The sequence below is a fragment of the Felis catus genome, chromosome D4 (assembly GCF_018350175.1).
Source record: "Felis catus isolate Fca126 chromosome D4, F.catus_Fca126_mat1.0, whole genome shotgun sequence".
Lineage (NCBI taxonomy): Eukaryota > Metazoa > Chordata > Mammalia > Carnivora > Felidae > Felis > Felis catus.
Window position 1 is genome coordinate 91329644 of NC_058380.1, and position 19303 is coordinate 91348946.

The following is a 19303-nucleotide window of genomic DNA, read 5'->3' on the forward strand; positions in this document are numbered from 1 at the left end:
CAGAACCAGCCCTGCTTTGGGCCCCTCTGAGTTCTCAGCACACGCCCTTGGGGGCTAAGATGTCATCCTCAGAGCTGACCTGAGGCCCCCCCACGCAGCCTGCCTTGGCCATCCACGCCCTCCCTTCCACGCACTGGCGGCTCTGGAGGGCGAGGGCCTTCCCCAGGGCAGGGCCGCCTGGCACCGTGGTGGCCATCCTTCCTCCCGCACAGGCCGCTCACCCCTGAGGGGCTCTGTCTTGGCAGATGCGGGTGGTGAACATGCCAGCTGGAGGCACGTATGAGGCCAGGGGGCTGCGGGGCCTCAGCCTCCTGGTGCAGCAGGTCCTGGGCAAGCCCCTCGACAAGACGCAGCAGCTCTCTAACTGGGATCGGCGGCCGCTGAGCGAGGGGCAGCTGGTTTACGCAGGTGCACACCCCTACTTCCCCCACACCCCACACCCCTGTGCCCCCCACACTGGAGGCTGAGGCCGACCCATGCCAACCCCAGCTGCTGACGCCTACTGCCTGCTGGAGGTGCACCAGGCGCTGAACAGAGAGCCTGCCAGCTTCTCCCTGTCTGAGGACCTGGCCAGGAGCCTGCAGCCAGGGTGCAGTGAGAGACCGGGGGCCCGGGAGCCGCCCCGCCTGCAGGAGGCCTCAGCCCTGCCTTGGCAGGTGGGTGAAGCCCCCCAGGACCCCTTCATAAGAGTTCTCAGGGAGGAGGACCAGACAGGGAAGGAGGCCTGGGAGGGGAGCAGAGCCCCGTCAGCGTCCTGGAGGAGGGGGGTTCCCATCGCTCTCCTGTCGGCGGGCTTGACGTGCTCCCACCAAGGTCCAGGGCGGTGTCTCGCGTGAACCGTGTGGCTCCCGAGCCCCGAGCCCCACTGCATCGTACACAGAGCCCCCACCCCAGGAAACGTGTGGAGGCCCTGCCTGGGCCCGGTGCGAGCGATCTCGCATCATTTTGTTAATGTGTCCGTCTGCTGTGTTCTGCGTGGAGGCCATACTGCTCGCCATTCTCTTTCTAAAGGCTGAGAAAGAGCTGGCCACTCGGCCCGCAGGGCTCTCACTCCCCACAGAGTCCAGGGCGGGGCAGGGGCGCCGCCGGCCCCTGAGCAGGGCCGTGTTGCAGGTGCCTGTGGCCGAGCGCGAGGACGCCGCTCCAGAGGTCCCGGCCAGGGCCTTCCGCGTGGTGTGCGACAACATGCTGCAGGGGCTGGCAAGGAGCCTCCGCTGCCTGGGCGCGGACGTGCGCGTGCTGGGCACCAACGAGGACCACCGAAGGGCAGCTGAGGTGAGCGTGGCAGGGCTTCGTGCCCACCCAGCTGGGGCTCGGGGCCCCTCTCTCCCCCTGTCCGCTGGGAGCAGGGGCTGTGTCTCAAGCTGCCATGGTGCCCCTGCTGCATAGACCCAGCCCCGGGGCAGAGGGCAGGGCTTCCCCGGCCTGTCAGGGACACTGTCTCCAAGGACAGCGATGTTTGTGGCTGCCGGGCACCTGGGGTCTGCCGGCGGGAGCCCTCTCAGCTCCTGCAGACCCCAGTGGTCTCGCCCCCACCTCCACCCCGTTGTCCTGTGGCCCCTGGAAACACCACACAGGAAGGAGCTCCGCTCTCAGCTGTGGCAGGAGCCTGCCTGTGAGGACGCCAGCCCCCGGGGCCGTGGAGAAATCCTGAGCTGGGGTCTTGGAATTCAGGGGCTTGCACTTGGATGGAAATCTTTTCCACAGGTTCATGGTGATAAAACTCAACACACAACTCACCCATCAGAGCGTACGGTTCAGTGGCTTTTTGTACATCCACAGTGTTGTGGGACCAGAACCACAACTGTCACACACCCTCCCCCAGCCCCACCCCTGGCCCCTGGCCATCCCGTGTCTGTCCCTGGGGGGTCTGGCCATCCCGTGTCTGGCCCCTGGCCATCCTGTGTCTGGCCCCGGGGGGTCTGGCCATCCCGTGTCTGTTCCCAGGGGGCGGGGGAGGCTGTTCTGGAGTCTGGCTGTGCTCACTCGGCACGTTTTCCGGGTTCATCTATGTTCTTGTATGTGCCGTTGCTTCCTTCCTTTCTACGACCAAATAGTGTCCTGTTGTGTGAATGGATGGTCACCTGGGCTGCTCCCGGTCACGCTGCTGTAGGGGAGCACAAACATGGCTGTAATGTAGTTTTCCATTAATCGTGGTTTCTTTTGTGCCTTTGCAAACGTCCTTCTGGGAACGGGTCCCCAGGCTCACTGGATGGCTGGCTGCAGCACAGAGCCCGTGGCGGCCCTGAGACGTCAGAGCACTGGGATCTGTCTGTGGCCCGGGAGCCCCAGAGCAAGCAGCCACCGTGGTTGCCTGTATATCACGTACTGGGTCCGGGCAGGGCCAGCCATTCGTGGCTCAGCCCCCCCGACACATCCAGCACTTGTGGGTGGCTATTCTTGGTGTCACCCCCCCGACACACACAATGAGGAAGCTGAGGCCAAAAGAATGGAGCCTGCCCCAGGCTGCCTGCCCCTGCCGTTCGTGAGGGGTTGGTGGCGCTCTCCCCCATCTCTGGCCCCTCATCGGCCACTTCTCCCAGGGGCCTGTCCTGGCATTGGCCCTGGCCACCGTCCCTGTAGAAAACACCTGTTTCCCAGCTATGGCTGCTTTTAGCCTGTGGGGTGCCAAGACCAAGGTGGCCAGCCTGGCTTCTCGGGGACTCCAGACCAGACGTCATCGGTCAAGGAATTCATGAGCCAGGGGGGCAGTGTCTTCCCACCAGCCCCCCAGAGAGCGTGTGATCGCCAGCAAATGGGAGACGGGGTTTGGCTCCCGTGTTCCTTAAACACCCCTGTTATACCTGTGCTTTTTTATATTGTGTGACAAAAGGGATTTAAAGATGTAATTTACTAATCAACTTGCAATCAGTCCGTAATCAAGAGAGTATTTCGAATCACTCAGGTGGGCCCAGCATCATCACATGAGCCCTTCAGAGCAGAAACAGGAGGCAGGAGTCGGAGTCAAGGCACAGGGTGGTGTTGCCCGGTGGGTCTGCCCCCGCCCCCAGAGCCCGGCCGCAACCCAGCTTCTGCAGAGTGGTGCTTGGGGGAAACGTTCCGGCCGCACAAGAGAGGGAGCGCAGGTCCTGGTGGCAGAGCGTGTGGCGCTGCCGGAACAGACAGATGGACGGACGTGGAAGGAGCTTGGCGATCAAGGGCGGTTTGGGGCACCGGGGTTGAAGCCTGGCCGGCCTTGGCGGACTGCGGGTAGAAGGCGTTGAAGGTCACGAGACAGAAGCAGGGTCCGCTCAGTGCTGCTGGGCCGGCCGGGGCTGGGATTCAGACCTAAAAACGCACCAACTTCAGTTGAGAGGAGATGCCCGGCCCACCCTGGCGAAGGCGGCATTTGTGGGTGGTCCTTCTCCGCGGTGCAAACCTGTGGACGGAGGTGTGAGCCAGACCCGGACCCTGCCCTGGTGTCGTACTTGCCGTGGACTGGTGTCAGCCATCCAGTTTCCAAAGTCCCTTTGACTCATTTCTGCCCAGCAGGCCTTTTGATCAAAGCTGTGACTGGATTCTGCATTTTCAGGGCCTCCAGAGTAGGAAGCTTCGCGCCCTTTTGCTTGTCTGCTGCCAGAAACGCTCTGGGCGGTGATGGTCTCGCGGGGGCAGGGCCTCGGGCACTTTCCAGAGAGAGCTGCTGGGTCCCTTGGCTGCTCTCCGTCCTCCTCCGTGGACCTTTCCGGACCGTGTGTTTCCTCATCAGAACTCCCACGAGGGAACTGTGTGTTCTGTATGCGGGCAGTTGTCCTCAAGGTCCCGCCTCCTGTACCGCTCATCTCGTGTGCTGCTAGTGCACGGACAAGCTCATTCTTGGAGGGAAACGAGGCTCTGCTGCTGAGGGCCCTGGGGCACGAGGGGCGTCCTCCCTGCAGGCAGGCGGGGTGCTTGCAGAGAACGGGGCGCCGTGTCCTGCGCTGGTCAGGCAGGCCCCCAGACCTGAGGCCCCCACGCAGGTGCTCAGGGCACATCCCGGGGCCTCCTGCGGCTTTTCGTCAAGTGGGAGAGGACAGGGTCAGCTGGGAGAAGGTCTCTTCAGCAAAGAGGAGCCAGACTGGGTGCCGGGGCGGGGGGGGGGGCGCGCGGCGGGCTTCTCAGTCTGGTGGGACCGTGGAAGATGCTAAAATCAAGTGATTGATTTCCAAAGGGTGGCCGAGGGGAGGCCAGGTGCCAGGGAGAAGAGGTCAGAGTTTGAGTTCACAAAAGGCTATGGAGGGCCGTGAGGGCATGAGGGTGCCCACCAAGCCCGAGTCCTCAGGGAAGGACTTCCCTTGGCAGAAGCCGGAATTAGAGGAGAAAGTCCACCCACCGGTGACAGCTCTGGGCTGTGCCTGTGGTTCCTGCCGCTCATGACCCGCCCCCGATGGGCCACCCGGTGGACTTCAGGTGCACCTGGCCAGCCACATGAGCGAGAGCCAGTTCCTTGTTTATGCCTCCGACTGGTGCTGCTTCTCCGGGCGACCGTAGCTCCTACAGACGCTGGTGCCAGATGTGGTTCCAGAGCACAGCCTTCAGGAGGGGTCCTCTGAGTGGGGTCCGGGGTTTCCAACTCGGTGCTCTAACCTGACGACCTTGAAAGGCAGTGTCTCCCACAGGAGACAGGTTGCCGGGAATCCGTGGCATCACGTGGCAAAAGGCCCTCAAAATCTTGCCCGCCCTGGATATCCTTACCAAATACCTACGGAAGAAGAGACTGGTGAACGCCTCGGGACGTTTTAGTCAAAGTAACCAGCGCGTGGAATCAGCCAGCCAAAGTGGCGAAGGGAAGGAGTGGGCGTGGGCCTCACACGTCGTGTTCACGGCCCGCACGGGGGACTGCAGAGCTTCCGTATCTGCCCAGGAGAAGCCGCAGGCCTGAGATTGCGGGACAGCAGAGCCAGGGTCTGCGCCTCTGGACGGGCAAGTGGGAACAAGCCAAGTTCACACTGGCACCAAGCTGTCCTCGCCCGTCCTGTCGGTGTGAAGACCTGGATCGTGTATTTTAATTCGCCGATCTCTGGTTACCGACCAAGCTGCGTTCACCAGCTGCTGCCGCCTCCAGCTCTGTGACGTGCTCGGTGAGGAAGTCGGTGGAGCGGGCCTGACGCCGTCCTTCGAGAGGCCCGTGCAGAAGCGCTTGGCCAGCAAACCGTTCCCTCGCTGATACGGCACTTTCCTGAAATGCTGAAGGTGGCTCACCGTGCCTGCGGCGTCCACACAGCGTGTGTTCTGTGTGGGACCCCCCGCCCCCCGTCTCTCTGGGAGTCGGCAGTTTGGGCGTGGGCCAGGCTGAGGTGCCCGTGTACCCGGCCCCAGTACAGCCCCTGCGGCTTTGCCTGACAGCCAGCTCTCCCTGCCGCGTGCCCCTGCTGCTGGGTGCACCCCGTGCCTCTAGCCCCTCGCCCGTGTGCCTTTTCACGTGTTCGTTTTGCTTCGTATCCTTGCCCCAGAATCAGTCTTTGCCATTAATGAGAACACATACGAGTCCTTCTAGTGAGCCAGTGAGCCTGGGGGGTTTGGGGACCCTGCCCTAGAAAGGTCTCCCCTGTCTCCATCCCTCTGGCTTTGCTCTTCACCTTGGCAGGAGGTGGGGTGAGCCCAGCCGCTCGGGTAAAGCCTGGAACTGCACTGACGGCCGGTCAGGTGAGGGGAGGGAGGCGGCCTCCCACCTCTCCGCTCCGGCCCTCTCCACTAAGCCCCACTGCCTCGCTCTGCAGAGCTCACCCAGGAACTTGGCGGTTTTGCCAAGAATTGATCTCACACCCAGAAGCCTGCTGAAAGTCTCCTCGGTTCTGCTGAGCCGGCAGTCAGGTCTCGGGGCCTCCTGCGGACCCACCGCCTACGGACAGCTGTCCTTCCTCCCTCTCCAATCCTTTCAGCCTCAACTTCTGCCCTTTTCCTATCCTTTGCTCACTTGCGCAGAAGCGGTAGCCTCTCTGCCCCGCGCCCTCCAAAGCCCGGGGGCTGTTTCAGCACGAAGCCGATGCCCGGCTGCCCTCCCGTCACGAAGGACATGGGGATCTGCCGAAAGCTGCCTCTGCAGCAACCGAGATAACCTCCGTGGTTGGACCTGTCTTGGCCCGGCTCGTGACCCTTTCCTATACCGCTGGCCTTGGTTCGAAGGTCTTATGTGGGAAGTTTGGGTCCCCCCAGGAACACGTCTGACACAGCACTGCTCCTTCCATCGCCCTCTTTTCTGGCCTCGTAAACACGTGGAGGCGTTTTCCCTCTTTCTGCAACTTGGAGTCCTATTTGAATTCTCTTCTCCTCCAATGTTGGCTGACTTCCTGCGAGGCTTCCGGGCCTGGCATGTTAGGGGAAGGGGTTTCTAGAGCTGATTCTTTCTTAGTTAATAATTATAGGACTGTTTAGTTGTCTGCATCTTCTTGGGTCACTTTTGGTAATCAATCTTTTTCTGGAACGTGTCCCTCCCGCCCCGTGTCCCAGAACCACACCGTCGCTGGTGTTCTCTGCGCGAGTCCCGCCGTGTCTGCAGCACTCACGCTTCCGGTCTCACCGTCGGGCACTCGCGCTCCTCCGTTTCTCTTGATCTTACAGAGATTTGTTAACTTAATAAGTCTTTTCAAAGTACTGGTATCTGGTTTGTTGATCCTTTCTATCTCATTCTTGTTTTCTGTCTCATTAACTTCTATTCTTATCTTTATAGTTTCCTTCCTTTTGCTTTCTTGGGGTTACTTCCAAGTGGGGTGCTCCTTAGCTCCTTAACTTTCAGCCTTTTGAATTTGATGATGTAAACATTCAAGACCATAAATTTTTTCTTGAAGTACCGTTTCCACTGCATTCCATCAGTTTCGATCTGTAGTACTTTTCTCATTCTATAGTTGTAATAATTTTTGAGTGCCTGTTACAATTACTTATTTGACTCAAGAGTTCTCTAGAAAACTATTTTCTAATTTCAGAAAGCTTGGAGTTTTAGAGCTTTTTAGTTCCCTTTTTAAAATGGATTTCTAACCTAACTGAATAGTAATCAAGGAGCATCGTCTATATAGTGCTAATTTAGATGTTTGTGAAGACTTGCCTTATATAGCCAAGTAGACGATCTTTTTAATCAATGTTCCATGTGGGTTTTTGTTTTTAATGTTTTTTTTAACATTTATTCATTTTTGAGAGAGAGAACAGAGCATGAGCCAGGGAGGGGCAGAGAGAGAGGGAGACACAAAATCAGTTTCCAGGCTCTGAGCTGTCAGCACGGAGCCCGACACGGGACCCTAACTCACTGACCGTGAGATCATGACCTGAGCCAAAGTCCGACACTCAACTGACTGAGCCACCCAGGCGCCCCCCATGTGGGTTTTAAAAGGATACATTTTCTCCTCTAATCATGCTCATTTCTCTCTCTCTCTCTCTCATACATACACATACTCAGTAGATCAAACTGAATTAATGTATTTCTCAAATCATCTGTACCTCAATTATTTTTCTGCCTAATTCTCTGTACTGAAGTCTCCTATGATGGTGGGTTCATCAAATTCTTCTTGTAGTTGTGTCAGCATTTGCTTTATATGTTTTTAAATTATGTTATTAGGTGCATATGCATATAATTTTTAGACTTCTTATATCTTCTTGTTTGATATCTTTTACAATTATTACCTAATAATCAACCTCTTTGGCTCTACTAATGCTCTTTGCCATAAAGTCTATTTTAACTAATATTGACGTCATTTCTCCAGTATTCTTTGGTTAGTATTTGTATATCATTCCTAGTCCTTTTACTTTCAACCTTCCTTTACTCTTGTAGACTAGGTGTATTATATGCGTTTCTTATAAGATGCTTCTAGCTAAATGTGAAAAAAAAATCTAGTCTGACAATCTTTGCTTTTTAAATTATTAGGTTAGTCTGTGTGCGTTTAATGTAATTGCTAATACCCTTTGGGTTCAGTCGTGCTCCCCTAACTTCTGTTTTCTGTTGCTTCTACTTCTGTTCTTTTTTCCCTTTGTTTCTTAACATTCTTTTAGCTTTTCACCCTTGTTCTATTTTTCTATTAGTTTGAAAGTTATAAATTCCATTTCTTATTTATTTGGGGGGGGGGGATGCAGAGAGAGGAGAGAGAGAATCCTAAGCAGGCTCCACGATGTCGGCGCAGAGCCCAACATGGGGATCCAAGTCACGAACCGTGAGATCGTGACCTGAGCCAAAGTCACAAGTCAGACGCTCACCAACGGAGCCACCCAGGTGCCCCTATAAGTTATATTTCTGTTCTTTTAGAGATTATGCTAGAAATTTTAGCGTTTATATCTGAGTTAACGTTGTCTAGAGTTAAAGTTAATACGAGGATCTTAGATCAAGTCGGTTTTCTCCCTCCCAACTTACCTGTTGTTATTTTCCAATATTTTAACACAATGTGGTTTTTCTTGATTCTACTAATTAGACGTCATATTTGTGTATTTGATGGCTTGTAGAGTTTATGCTGTGTGCATGTGCCCTTGTACAACAGAACTTGCTCCAAGAAAAAGCAAGCTCTTTCTTGCTAAAAGAACTTCTTTTACTACATCATTTCACTGGGGCTATTTTTCCCTGAAAAATCTCTGTCTTCTCTCTCCTGAAAGAGAGTGTTCTGGGTTTATAACTATAGTTTGACAAACTTTGAAAATAGCCCATTGTTTTTTGGTGTCCATCGTTGCTGTTGAGATGTTTGTCATCAGTACTTGGTCATTTCTTTTTTTTCTTTTCTTCTTTTTTTTTTTTTTTAGGCTTATTTATTTTTGAGAAAGCATGAGCAGGGGAGGGGCAGAGAGAGGGGAGACACAGAATCAGGCTCCAGGCTCTGAGCTGTCAGCACAGACCCCAACGTGGGGCTTGAACTCACAGACCGTGAGATCATGACCTGAGCCGAAGTCGGACACTCAACCGATAGAGCCACCGGGCGCCCCTATGCTTGGTCATTTCCGTATACCTTGTCTGTATAGTTTCTCTTAACTTTCCATTCATTTGCTTCTTTCTTCATATTTACTTCAGTTGTGTTTGTTTATTTTGTTTTTTATTCATCACACAGACGTATGTTTGTTATCACTACAAGGTAACCACTCGCTTTATTGCTTTTTTTCTTCTTTTTTGAGGTAAAATATACAAAACATTGATCATTTTAACCATTCTTAAGTGTACACTTAGTAACATTAAGGACTCATAGTGTTGTGTAACCCTCACCACTATCTAGCTCCAGAAATTTTTCATCATCCTAAAGAAAGGCTTTGTACCCATTAAACATTCTCCATCCCCCTCCCCCAGCCCCTGGGACCCACCATTCTAGTTTCTTTCTCTATGAGTTAGATTTTTCTGAATACCTGATATATGCAGAATCGTACAGTATTTGTCCTTTTGTGTCTGGGTGATTTCACGGAGCAGAATGTCTTCAGGGTTCATCCACATTGTAGCGTGTTGGGCTTTCCTTCCTTCTTAAAGCTGAATAAATTCCAGGGTGTGTGCGTGTGCGTGCGCGCGCATGTGCGCGTGTGTGTATGTGTGTGTGCGTGTGCGCGTGCGCCCACTCACCTGGACGCTTGGGTCCTTTCCACCTTCTGGCTGTTGTGAGTAATGCCAGTGCGCACCTTTCTGTCCCAAGTATCTGTTCAAGTTTCCGCTTCCAGTTCCTGTGTGACTGTGCCTAGAAGCGGGATGGCTGGATCATATGATGATTCTACGTGTAACTTTTTGAGACGCTGCCGTACTGTTTTCCATGGTGAATATACCATTTTATTACAACCAGCCACGCATGAGGGCTCCAACCTCTGTACATCCTCACTAACACTTATTTCCCCTAATGGGTGTGAAGTCGTATCTCGTCGTTTGCATTTGCATTTCTCTAACGATTAAAGATGTTGAGTGTCTTCTCATGTGCTTGTTGGCCATCTGCACGTCTTCTTTGGAGGAATGTCTATTTAAGCCCCTGGGCCACTTTTAATTGGGTTATTTGCTTTTTTGTTGCTGACTTGTAGGAGTTCTTTATACATTCTGGATATTAATCCCAGAGCCGATACATGATTTGCAAATATCTTCACTCACTCTTCACTTTCTCGATAGTGTCCTATGATGTACAAGTGTTAAATTTCCATGAAGTCCAATTTTTCTGTTTTTAATTTTGTTGGCCTTGCTTTTGGTGCCATATCCAAGAAATCATTGCCAAATACAATGCCATGGCATTTCCCACACCACGTTTTCTTTTAAGATTTTTAGTTTTTAGTTTTCTTTTAGTTTTAGGGACACCTGCGTGACTCCGTCGGTTAAGCATCCAACTCTTGGTTTCAGCTCAGGTCATGATCTCATGGTTTGTGAGTTCGACCCCCGTATCGGGCTCCGCAACTGGCACCGTGGAGCCTGCTTGGGATTCTCTCCCTCTCTCCACACCCCCTCTCGATCCCTCCCCTGCTCATGCTGTCTCTCTCTCTCTCTCTCTCTCTCTCTCTCTCTCTCTCTCAAAATAAACAAATGAACTTAAAAAAAGAGATTTTTATAGTTTTAACTCTTACATTTTTGTGTTGGCCCCTTGCACACTTCAGAGATCACTAGGGATTGTTTAGAATGTGCCAAACCCATCAATATCGCCGTGTTTGACGTCTCTGTGCATTGCTGCTGTCACCTCATTGATGGGTGCCCTGCCCCCCTGTGGCATGTGAGAGCTTTCCTTGGGTCCTCAGTCCTTTTCACGTGGCACTTGTGGACTTTGATGACTTCTTTGCTTTCTGACGTGGCGAGATGTGCCCGCCTCACTGTGTGCATTTTCTGCCTCAGACCTGGAGTCAGCTAGTTCTCCAAAAAAAAGCCGGATTCCCTTTCCACCTGTTTGGAAACCAGTCTGGGCACAGGCTGCTCCTGGCTACATGGTTGTTCTCATTTGGAGGCCTTTGTGGTAGACAGAGTGATGAAATGCTTTTCAATGTGTGTGCACACACAGGCACGCACGTGCACACGCACGTGTGAAATTCGTACCGAAGCTCCCGTCAGGCCTGAAGCCGTGGTGCCACCTCCCTGGTTCCCATGCTCACCCTTCCTTCTCCCACCCGGACCCGGCTCAGCACCAGCGTCGGCCATCTGTCTTTGGCACAGTTGGCAGCGAGCGTTTCGAGGGGCGCCGCCAGAGTCCGCACCAGCGACAGGACCGCTGCCCGGCCTCTTCGCCCTGGCCGCTAGCACGGCAGCCTGGAGCCGCGCGGTCAGTTCGCCGCGCTTTCAGGGCGCTTGGAAGACTTCTTTCTCTGCAGTTCATTGGTCTCGTCATCTTTGGATTTTTAGAGATTGCTTTTTTGATTTCAAATTTTGTTTGCAATTATGTAAAATGTTTGCATGATTTTAAGACCCGATCTGCACAATGAGGCAGCGGCCCAGGACTCTGCTGGCCCCGCAGGCCCCAGGCGGGCAGCCTGGGGGCCGGGGTGGGGGGTGGGGGTGTGGGTGAGCGGTGGTGGCAGCAGAGGCCGGACAGGGCAGAGGCGGGGGCAGAAGTAGCCCTTGTCCTGGAACCAGCCTGCCCCTCACCTGTCCCTCTGCCTCCCCACAGGTTGCCAGGCAGGAGGGAAGGATCATCTTGACGTCGGGGCTGCCATACCACAAGGTGGGGGCCCTGAAGATGGCTCATCTTTCCAAGGGAGCCTCAGCCTGGCCCTTGGGCCACCGCCCTCGGGGTCTGCTCGCTGCGGGGGCTAGTGGGAGTGGGGGCTGACGGCTGTCCCACTTGGGGGGACGAGCTGGGGGTGAGGAGCCCTTGGCCCCGGAGCCCAGGGAGGGGAGGTGGGCCTGGAGAGGCTCTGGGTCCTGTGCCCACGGCTCAGCGGCTGTGCTTCCGTGCAGCTCCGGGCCCAGGTCGGGGCTGGGCGCTGCCTCTGGGTGGACTGCTCCCTCAAGGCCCGTCAGCAGGCTAAGGCCGTGCTCAGGCATTTCAACGTTCGAGTCACCCACGCAGACATCTTCAGCCGCTGCCAGGTGAGTCCCACCTGCCCCCGGCCTGCCTTGGGCCAGTGTGTGAGCCCCAGGGCTGTCAGGAAGCCACTGCTGTGACAGGAGACCCAGCGTGTCTCTGGCTGGTGGCAAGACAACAGAGGTCATGTGCTTTAGCGTTTGTGCCCTTCCAAGCGGCCGCCGCCGCCCCATCTGGGGCAGATGGGCGCCACTGGGTCCATTCTAACGTCTAGAAAGGTCTGGGTCGGGAAAGCCATGTCTAGGGTTAAGATCAGAGAGGGGTCTGAGGCCTGGGTCCTGTCTGCCGATTCGGACCAGGGAGGGGGCGCCCTCCTCTCCCTTCTCTGCCGGCCTGGGTGCACCGAGTCCTAGCCCCCATATCTGGCTTAGGGGGAGGTGGTGCAGGCCGGGGCGTGGCTGCACTGAGGCATGGGGTCCCCACAGGGCACAGTCCTAGTGCACCTCAGTGGCTCCTGGTGCAGAGTGCTGGCTATTCCCGGAATATTTGGAGTTGGGGCCATGATGAAGCTCTGTGAGGAGCACCTCTCCAAGCCCAGTTGTTTGGTGGACACTGGGCCTCACCTCTGCAGCGCAGGGGGGTAAGGGTTAGGGTCTCCAGCCAGGCTCATGGGACATCATCCCACCTTGGTGTGCCTGTGTCTGGAGATGGGGCACCCTGAGGGCAGGCATGCAGCCGAGTGTGAGGGAGACGGGAGGGAGGGAGGCCCTTCCTCAGGTCCTGGACCCCCCTCTACCCAGCTTCAGGTACAGCCTGTGCCGACCCCGGGTCCCCGGCCCTGCCAGAAATGACTGCGGTCATCCCAGTGGCGGGAAGTGCACCGCGGGGCCTTTTCCTTCAGCGAGCTCTGGCAGGACAGGAACCTTGTCTGCGGCCTCTCTTTGTCTGTGCTCAAGCCGACAAGTGTTGTAAAGACCCCAGGACGTCCGGGATGCCTGGGAGGCATTTTAATGAGCTTTTCAGAGCCTCTGCTGCTAAGTTTTCTTGAGAAAACAGGAAGTTGGGTAGCTGGGAGGAAACCCCCACCCGTGCCCCGGGAAGCCTCATGCTGGGGAGCAGGCTGACCTCCTTCAGGCCTGCGAGGGCACCGAGGGCAGCCGCACACGGAAGAGTGTCCATGGCCCCACCTGCCCCTCCGCCCTGGGCAGTTGTAGAGCCCCCCTGCCCTGCCAGGTGCGAGGGGCAGGATGCAGAATGTGCCCCAGGGAGGTGGGGTGGGTGCAGTATGGAGCCAGTTCAAAGGCTGGGAGGCAGAGTTGCACCAGCCCTGATAGGGGACCAGCAAGTGCCCTGGCCAGAGAGGGCAGCTCTCCAGCACCCCAGGACAGAAGACAACCCACCGGGGGGGGACACCATCCGGGGGCACAGAGGTGCTAAGACCTATTCTGGCTGCAGCAGGTAGCGTGGGGGGAGGGAGTCCAGGTGAGAGGTGGCATCTGTAGCAGGTGAGGAGTGGGCTCGGGTTTCAGGCTTTGCCCCTGGCCAGCAGGGAGGGAAGGTGCTGGGTCTGGGCTCCCTGGGGTCTTGGTCTGGAGGCCCACGCATCAGGCCCTCTAGGTTGGGGACGGGCACGGGGAAGGGGAAGCCTCGGCTCAGGAGCTCTGCCCAGCACTGTCCTTATTTGAGGTATATACGCATTCCGCCAAGACTAGCTGGGGAGGAGGACAGACAGGGTCCACGACTTGGTGCCATGTGACTGCACTGGCCAAGAAGCAGAGGGCAGCCACCCCAGGCTCGAGGGGAGAGCGGGAGGGGGCGTCCCAGGCAGAGACCCCTGTGTGTGGCTGCAGTCAGGCGCTGGCTGACAGGCAGCAGGCAGGAGCACAGGTGTAAGGCTGCATGTGGACGCCTGATGGGCCTTTGTCAAGAAAGGGCCCAGAGAGCTTCTGGTTCCAAGGCTGGCCAGTGGCCTCCAGCTGAGCTCAGCTCCAAAAGAAAGTGTGCTGGGTGTGCCCCAGGGCAGGACCCTCCCTGGGTGGCAGATAACTGTGTGGGAGGGTCCAGGAATGTGCACAAGGAGCCTGAAAGGCCAACTTTATGGAGCCAAGTGGGCAGAGAAAGGGGTTTCTGAGAAGCCAGGATTTCTAAATTTGGAACTGGCCATGGTCACCACAGAGACATCTGGGGAAGCGGTGGGAGGACTAAGCTTACTCTGTGTCAGGGAGCTGGTAGTATTAATGCTTGGGCCTGAGGCCGGGGTCCCCACGCATGTTCTCAGACCAAATACCCGGTCATTGTGAGCACAGGTCTGGGCAGGCCTCCGGCCACATTCCCACCCAGAGCTCCTGGAGCCCCTCCGCCACGGCATTCCCAGCTGAACCCCAGGAGCTCAGCCTGAGAAACAGCCAGGAACGCCCAACCACCCCATCCTGCACAGTGGCCACCCCTACTCCCCACCCAGTGCCCCGCTGTTCTCAGGGCCAGGCAAGGTAGATGGGTGGCGAGCACCGAGAAGCCCCGAAGAGGTGCCCCACAGACGTTCCCAGGCGATGGCCCAAAGCTCAGCGAAGCCACTAGGCTGGCTCCACGTGGCCCCATGGGCTAGACTGGCTTTCGAGCCGGTCTGGACATGAGAAAGTGCCGGCCGCTGACCAGCAGGGAGCGTCACACTCAGGACTGACCCAGGGAGGGCCTCTGTCCTCAGGGCCCCGCCCTGTGCTCCAGTGGGGCCTGTGCACCCTGGACGCTGGCTCAGAGCCCCTGCCGCCCGGCCCGGGCTGGAGCTGGCTGTCTCCCTGGAGACCTCCCACTGCCAGGCTGACTTTCCATTTTCTTTTCCTTCCTTATGCTATTTTAGTGCCATTCCCGGAGGGAAAACCCACTCGACACACAGGCATTCCCAGAGTGAGCCTGGCCACTCTCTGGGCTGGGGCATCAGGGTCCAAGGCGGGAAGCAAGTCAGAATGGGAGAGGGCTGGTCCAGGCCTGGGCTAGGTGCCCGGCCAGGGGCCCATGGCCGTGCCCCACTCTAGTGCCCAGCACCTGCCTCCAAGCTGTGTTGACACTTGGCATGTGCCTTGGGCACAGGGTCCGCTTTCTGGGGCATCTGCACATGAGGACAGGGAGCCACGTGGTGGAGGCCAGAGGTGGGCAGGGAGGCTCGGGTGAGGGGGTGGTGGGTCTCCTGTGGCGGGCAGGGTCATGGACCCCTGAAAATGGCCACCTGGGCCTGGGATCGTCTGTCAGGAACATCCGCCAAATGGATGTTCCCAGTGCCGTCCGCTATGGGAAAATATTTTATCAAAGAGATTGGAGTTAAAAAAAAAAAAAAAAAAGCGTAAGCAGGAACCCCTGACATGGCCCAAGTGTAATGTCTATTTTTACTGTCCCTCTGGTCCCCCTCCGCTATGGTGGGGAGCAGGCTGTGGTCCCCGTGTGCAAGTAGGGCGTGTCCTAGGAGTCAGTGACGTTGGCCTCCGGAAGCGGGCACCCGGGAGGAGAGGCCACTGCAGGACGGTGACCCTGCCTTGGGGAGCTCTCAGGCAGTGCTGGCCACAGGGTCCCCAGGAGACGGAGGGTGCTGGGCCAGAGAGGAGCCTGCAGCTAGAAGAGGTCGGGCCTCAGGCTACAGGCTCACAGACACTCAGGACACAACAGGGCTGGGCGGGGGGCCCCCGGGGTGGAGGTGGACACCGGCCCAGACTGATGCCTGGCAGGGGACGGATGCAAGCAGAGGGCTCCCCTGGCCTGGGGATGTGAGGGGGACTGCAGGCGGCCACCTCCCAGCACCCATGCCCAGAACCTGGGGCAGCGGGGACACCTGTGCCCAGCCCATTCCTGCAGACCCTCCCTCTTTCCTGACGACCAGACTAGGGACCGACAGGAAGAGGGGCAGTGGCCGCTGACCCCGCCCCTCCCCAGCCTTTGTGTCCCGTGGCCCCCAGCCCCGTTCCCACACTCCGTGCCCCCAGGGTCACACAGGCACAAAGGCTGCAGGAGGGGTGGCCACCACCCTGCACAGGGAGAGACCCTGGCCCGCCGGCTCCTAGGCGGCAGGGGGAGCAGCGGGGGGCTCTGGGGGAGGATGGGTTGGGGGCAGCTGGCGTCGGGTTTCCGTGCCGACATGGGGCTTAAGGACAGTGGGGTCCACCAGGCAGGTTTTGGCAGGGATTAAGGCCAGTGCGCCCCCAGGCTTGGGATGCTAGCCAGGGTGATGTCCCAGTGCGGTCCCTGGGGGCTGACAACAGGGTGGGCCCAGGCCCCACAGCCTGCAGGGCCACCCCCCTGCCCTGCCTCCCTTCCAGAAAAGCCCTGGTCCCCGGCCAGAGCCCAGCTTCAGTTCCCACCAGATGGCCCTGGGGACTAAGGGCCCGGGCCCAATGGCCTGCCCCCCCCCCCCCAGTTTCTGGTGGCTCCGATCTGACCCCAGCCACTTTAGGAAGGGCCCTGGCACTCCTGGGTCGCACCCCTGGCCCTGGCCCGTCCAGCAGTCAGCACCGCCTGCTTCGTCTCCACGAGACCCTCATCCTCCATGGCTACACAAGTGGCACCTGTGCCACCTCGCGAAGTGGCCTGGGCTGAGAGGAGGCCCTAGGGCCAGTCCTGTGCTCATGGCCTTGAGACCTGCCAGGGCTCCTCTGGGCCAGTGTCCGGGAGGGTTGACGTGTGAGTCCCCCCAGCCCAGCTCACGCCAGGCGCCCAGCCGGGTACCCGGCCCCTCTCTCCTTCACACATCAGTCTGTGTGGGCTATGCTCCAAGACCCGGCCGTCAGCGATCATGTGCTTCTTAATGGGCCTTCCCTCCAGCGATCTGGAGGCCCATCTGGATGGGGCTTCTCTGGCTGGACCCCCGGAATGTTGATGGAAAAGTGAGCCCACGTCCTGTTCACTTTCAGAAGGGGTGACAGGCTGGCCTGGCTACGCTGTGAGGGGACCACACTCGACACAGGGCCACGGGGCACACGTGCTCATCCAGTGTCCACAGGTGTGTGGACACTCAGCATGCAGGTGGACTGTTGGTGGCCTGGACAGACGCATCCATGGCCCCGAGTCAGGCCAGTGTGCCCTGGGCCTGAGGAGCTGGTGCAGGCCAAAGACAGACCCCTGGGAGTCTGGGGCAAGGACGGTGGGGAGGTTCCCTCAGGCAGGACAGTGCAGGCCTAGCCATCTGGGCCAGGGCGTCCCTCCGCTGGTCAGCTGGCGGCCACATGTACCAGAGGATGGGCCAGGCAAAGCTGGCCGCGGGGGCACCCCCAGTGCTGTCGTCTTGGGCCTGCGGCCAGTTTAAGACACCTCGGACAGTGAAACCACACCTGGCGCCCACGACACACTGTCTGGGGGTACGGTCGTGTCTCTGAGGACCTAGGTCCTTCCCCCTCTCCGCTCCACACCTCCACACCCGCTGCGCAGCCCCCAGCCACGGAGCTGTCCAGAACCACTGGCCAGACATGGCCGAGGACCGGGCTCTGAAGAAGTGGAGGGAGGGCAGAGCCCCTGGTGACCAGCCGGGCCTCCAGGCTGGAGAGCAGAACAGCCCCACACCGGCCGAGGGAGCCTGGGGCTCAGGGACTGAGGCACACCGAGGCCGCACACAGCCAGCTTCGGGGTTACCGGCAGGCTGAGACAGACACCCTGCCCCTGGTGTCGGCACCCCGCAGCCTGCGGCTAAATCGTGTGAAATTCACATCTCAGCGTCCGCAAATAGTTGTCTTGGCAGCAGCCCTGCCTGTGTGTCCTTACACTGCCCACAGCTGCTTTCTCAGGGACCCAGCGGCCCTTCCAGGGGACTGACCCTTGCCTGGGGGCCTGGCTGGCATCTGACCGGGGAGGTGGGCACTCTTCTTCCTTTTGAACGATTGCCAGCCCCAAAGCAGAAGTGGGGCCCAAGAGCCAGGGGGCAGTGAGCTGCGTGGTGGGTGGCCACGGGCCTGGATGGGGACGGCAGGCCTGAGAGCACGGAGCCACTGTCCACTCAACCCTAGATACAGAAAGAAAGGCCTGGCTGGCCTCAGGGGTGTAAAGCCAGCGGCAGCCAGCCCCCCTTGGGGCTGCAGGGAGAGGAGGCCATGGGCACCCATGGATTGGGTCTGGGGAGGGCCCACGGGTGGTAAAACAGGGTCTGCCAGGCAGGGACCAACGGCTGGATGGCTGGTGCAGCAGGGCGCTGGGGGGGCAGGGGGGGCGGGGAGGGGGGCAGGAACATCCATGAGTCACCCGCACTGCCCCCCCCCTCCCGCCCAGCCTCTCTTCCCTCCCTGGCTGGGGCTGGGGAGTGGCGCATATCCCCTCCTCCCTCCCTCCCAGGGGGCCCTGCTCACTGCCCACTGTGAGCGGAGCACATTCAGGACAAGTGTAGACCCCAGAGGTCACTGAGGGCAGATGGGGCGTCCGAGGCAGAGCAGCATGCCTGGAGGGCCCTCTGCTCTGGCAGGATGGGGGCTGGGTGTGACCCCAGCCAGCCAGGGACAGGGAGGGGCCTTGGAAGAGTAACCCCACAAAGGGAGACAGGCCTGCTCGGCCAAGCCCAAACTCCTCCCTTGAGGTGGGGGAGTAGGTGGTGCAGGGTCCTTCAGGGAAGTGGGGGGAGTCAGGCTCCAGCAAGGACTGCTGCTTCCTCCCCTCATCTTGGAAAACGCATTTCAAGGCATAGGTGTGGTGGAAGGAGCCGCCTCTCTTAGCCTGACTCAGTGGCCCTGGGAAGAGGCAGGGAGGAGAGGGCCAGGGGACCCCTGCCCTGTCTCAGCCCCCACTCAGGCTGGCTCCCCACAGTGCTGGGCCCACCGTACTGTGGCCCCCTTGGCACCTGATCTCCCACCCTCCCCACTTGGTCCACCAAGCCCCAGGTTGTCTGTCACTTCCTCCAGGAAGGCCTCCAGGCCCCCAGCCCAATCTCTAGAGCATCACCACTCTTTGGAGGAGTACTTTGGGGGCTCCTCTCTCCCTTGGCTGGGAACACAGTAGGGCAGGCCTGCTGTGAGTGAAAGGCAGGCCCCACAGACATTCAGACAGCTTCAGACCCCAGGCTTCAGGGCTCCAGTTCCCTTCCAGGCCGCTGCCTGCTGTCTGAGGGCTTGGCTCCACTTGTCTGTTGAAGGGGGACAACCAGAGCTGATCCCGGCTGGCACAGCCTCGGGGCCCCTCCCCAACTTCCTTAGCCTGCCCCCCCCGCCCCCGTTGCCTCCCTTGGCCCTAGGTGGGAGGGGTACCCCAGCCCCCCTGGCCCCGGGTCCTGGCGCGGGAAGGCAGGCGCAACCGTTTGCTTTTGAATCTCGGCCGGGTGTCCTGAGTGGCCCTTTCAAAGGCCGGCCGGGGGCGGGGGCCGTTCCCAGGCGCGCCCCGCCCTCCCCGCCCGCCCCTCCTCCCGCTTTCCCACGCGGCCCGGCCGCCGGCTGGTTCTCACGGCCCGCTGCCCCTCCCCCGTCTGGGAACGGGCCGCGCTGCGCCCGCCGCGC

The 19303-nt window shown here is 58.5% G+C and overlaps 1 protein-coding gene across 9 annotated transcripts in view; it reads left to right on the forward strand.

The window, feature by feature from the left end:
* EXD3 (exonuclease 3'-5' domain containing 3) overlaps positions 1-19303 on the forward strand; it is a 78690-nt gene that overhangs the window by 50298 nt on the left and 9089 nt on the right. For 7 of the 9 annotated variants that reach the window (XM_023243120.2, XM_023243121.2, XM_045043851.1 and 4 more), the window contains 5 exons: positions 246-408; positions 490-656; positions 1114-1275; positions 11496-11549; positions 11786-11917. In XM_023243120.2, coding sequence (XP_023098888.2) covers positions 246-408; positions 490-656; positions 1114-1275; positions 11496-11549; positions 11786-11917 — 678 coding nt within the window. Of the gene's footprint in view, positions 1-245; positions 409-489; positions 657-1113; positions 1276-1707; positions 2880-11495; positions 11550-11785; positions 11918-12652; positions 19302-19303 lie in introns of those variants that run through there. The other 2 variants (XM_045043855.1, XM_045043853.1) reach the window with 2 other exon arrangements.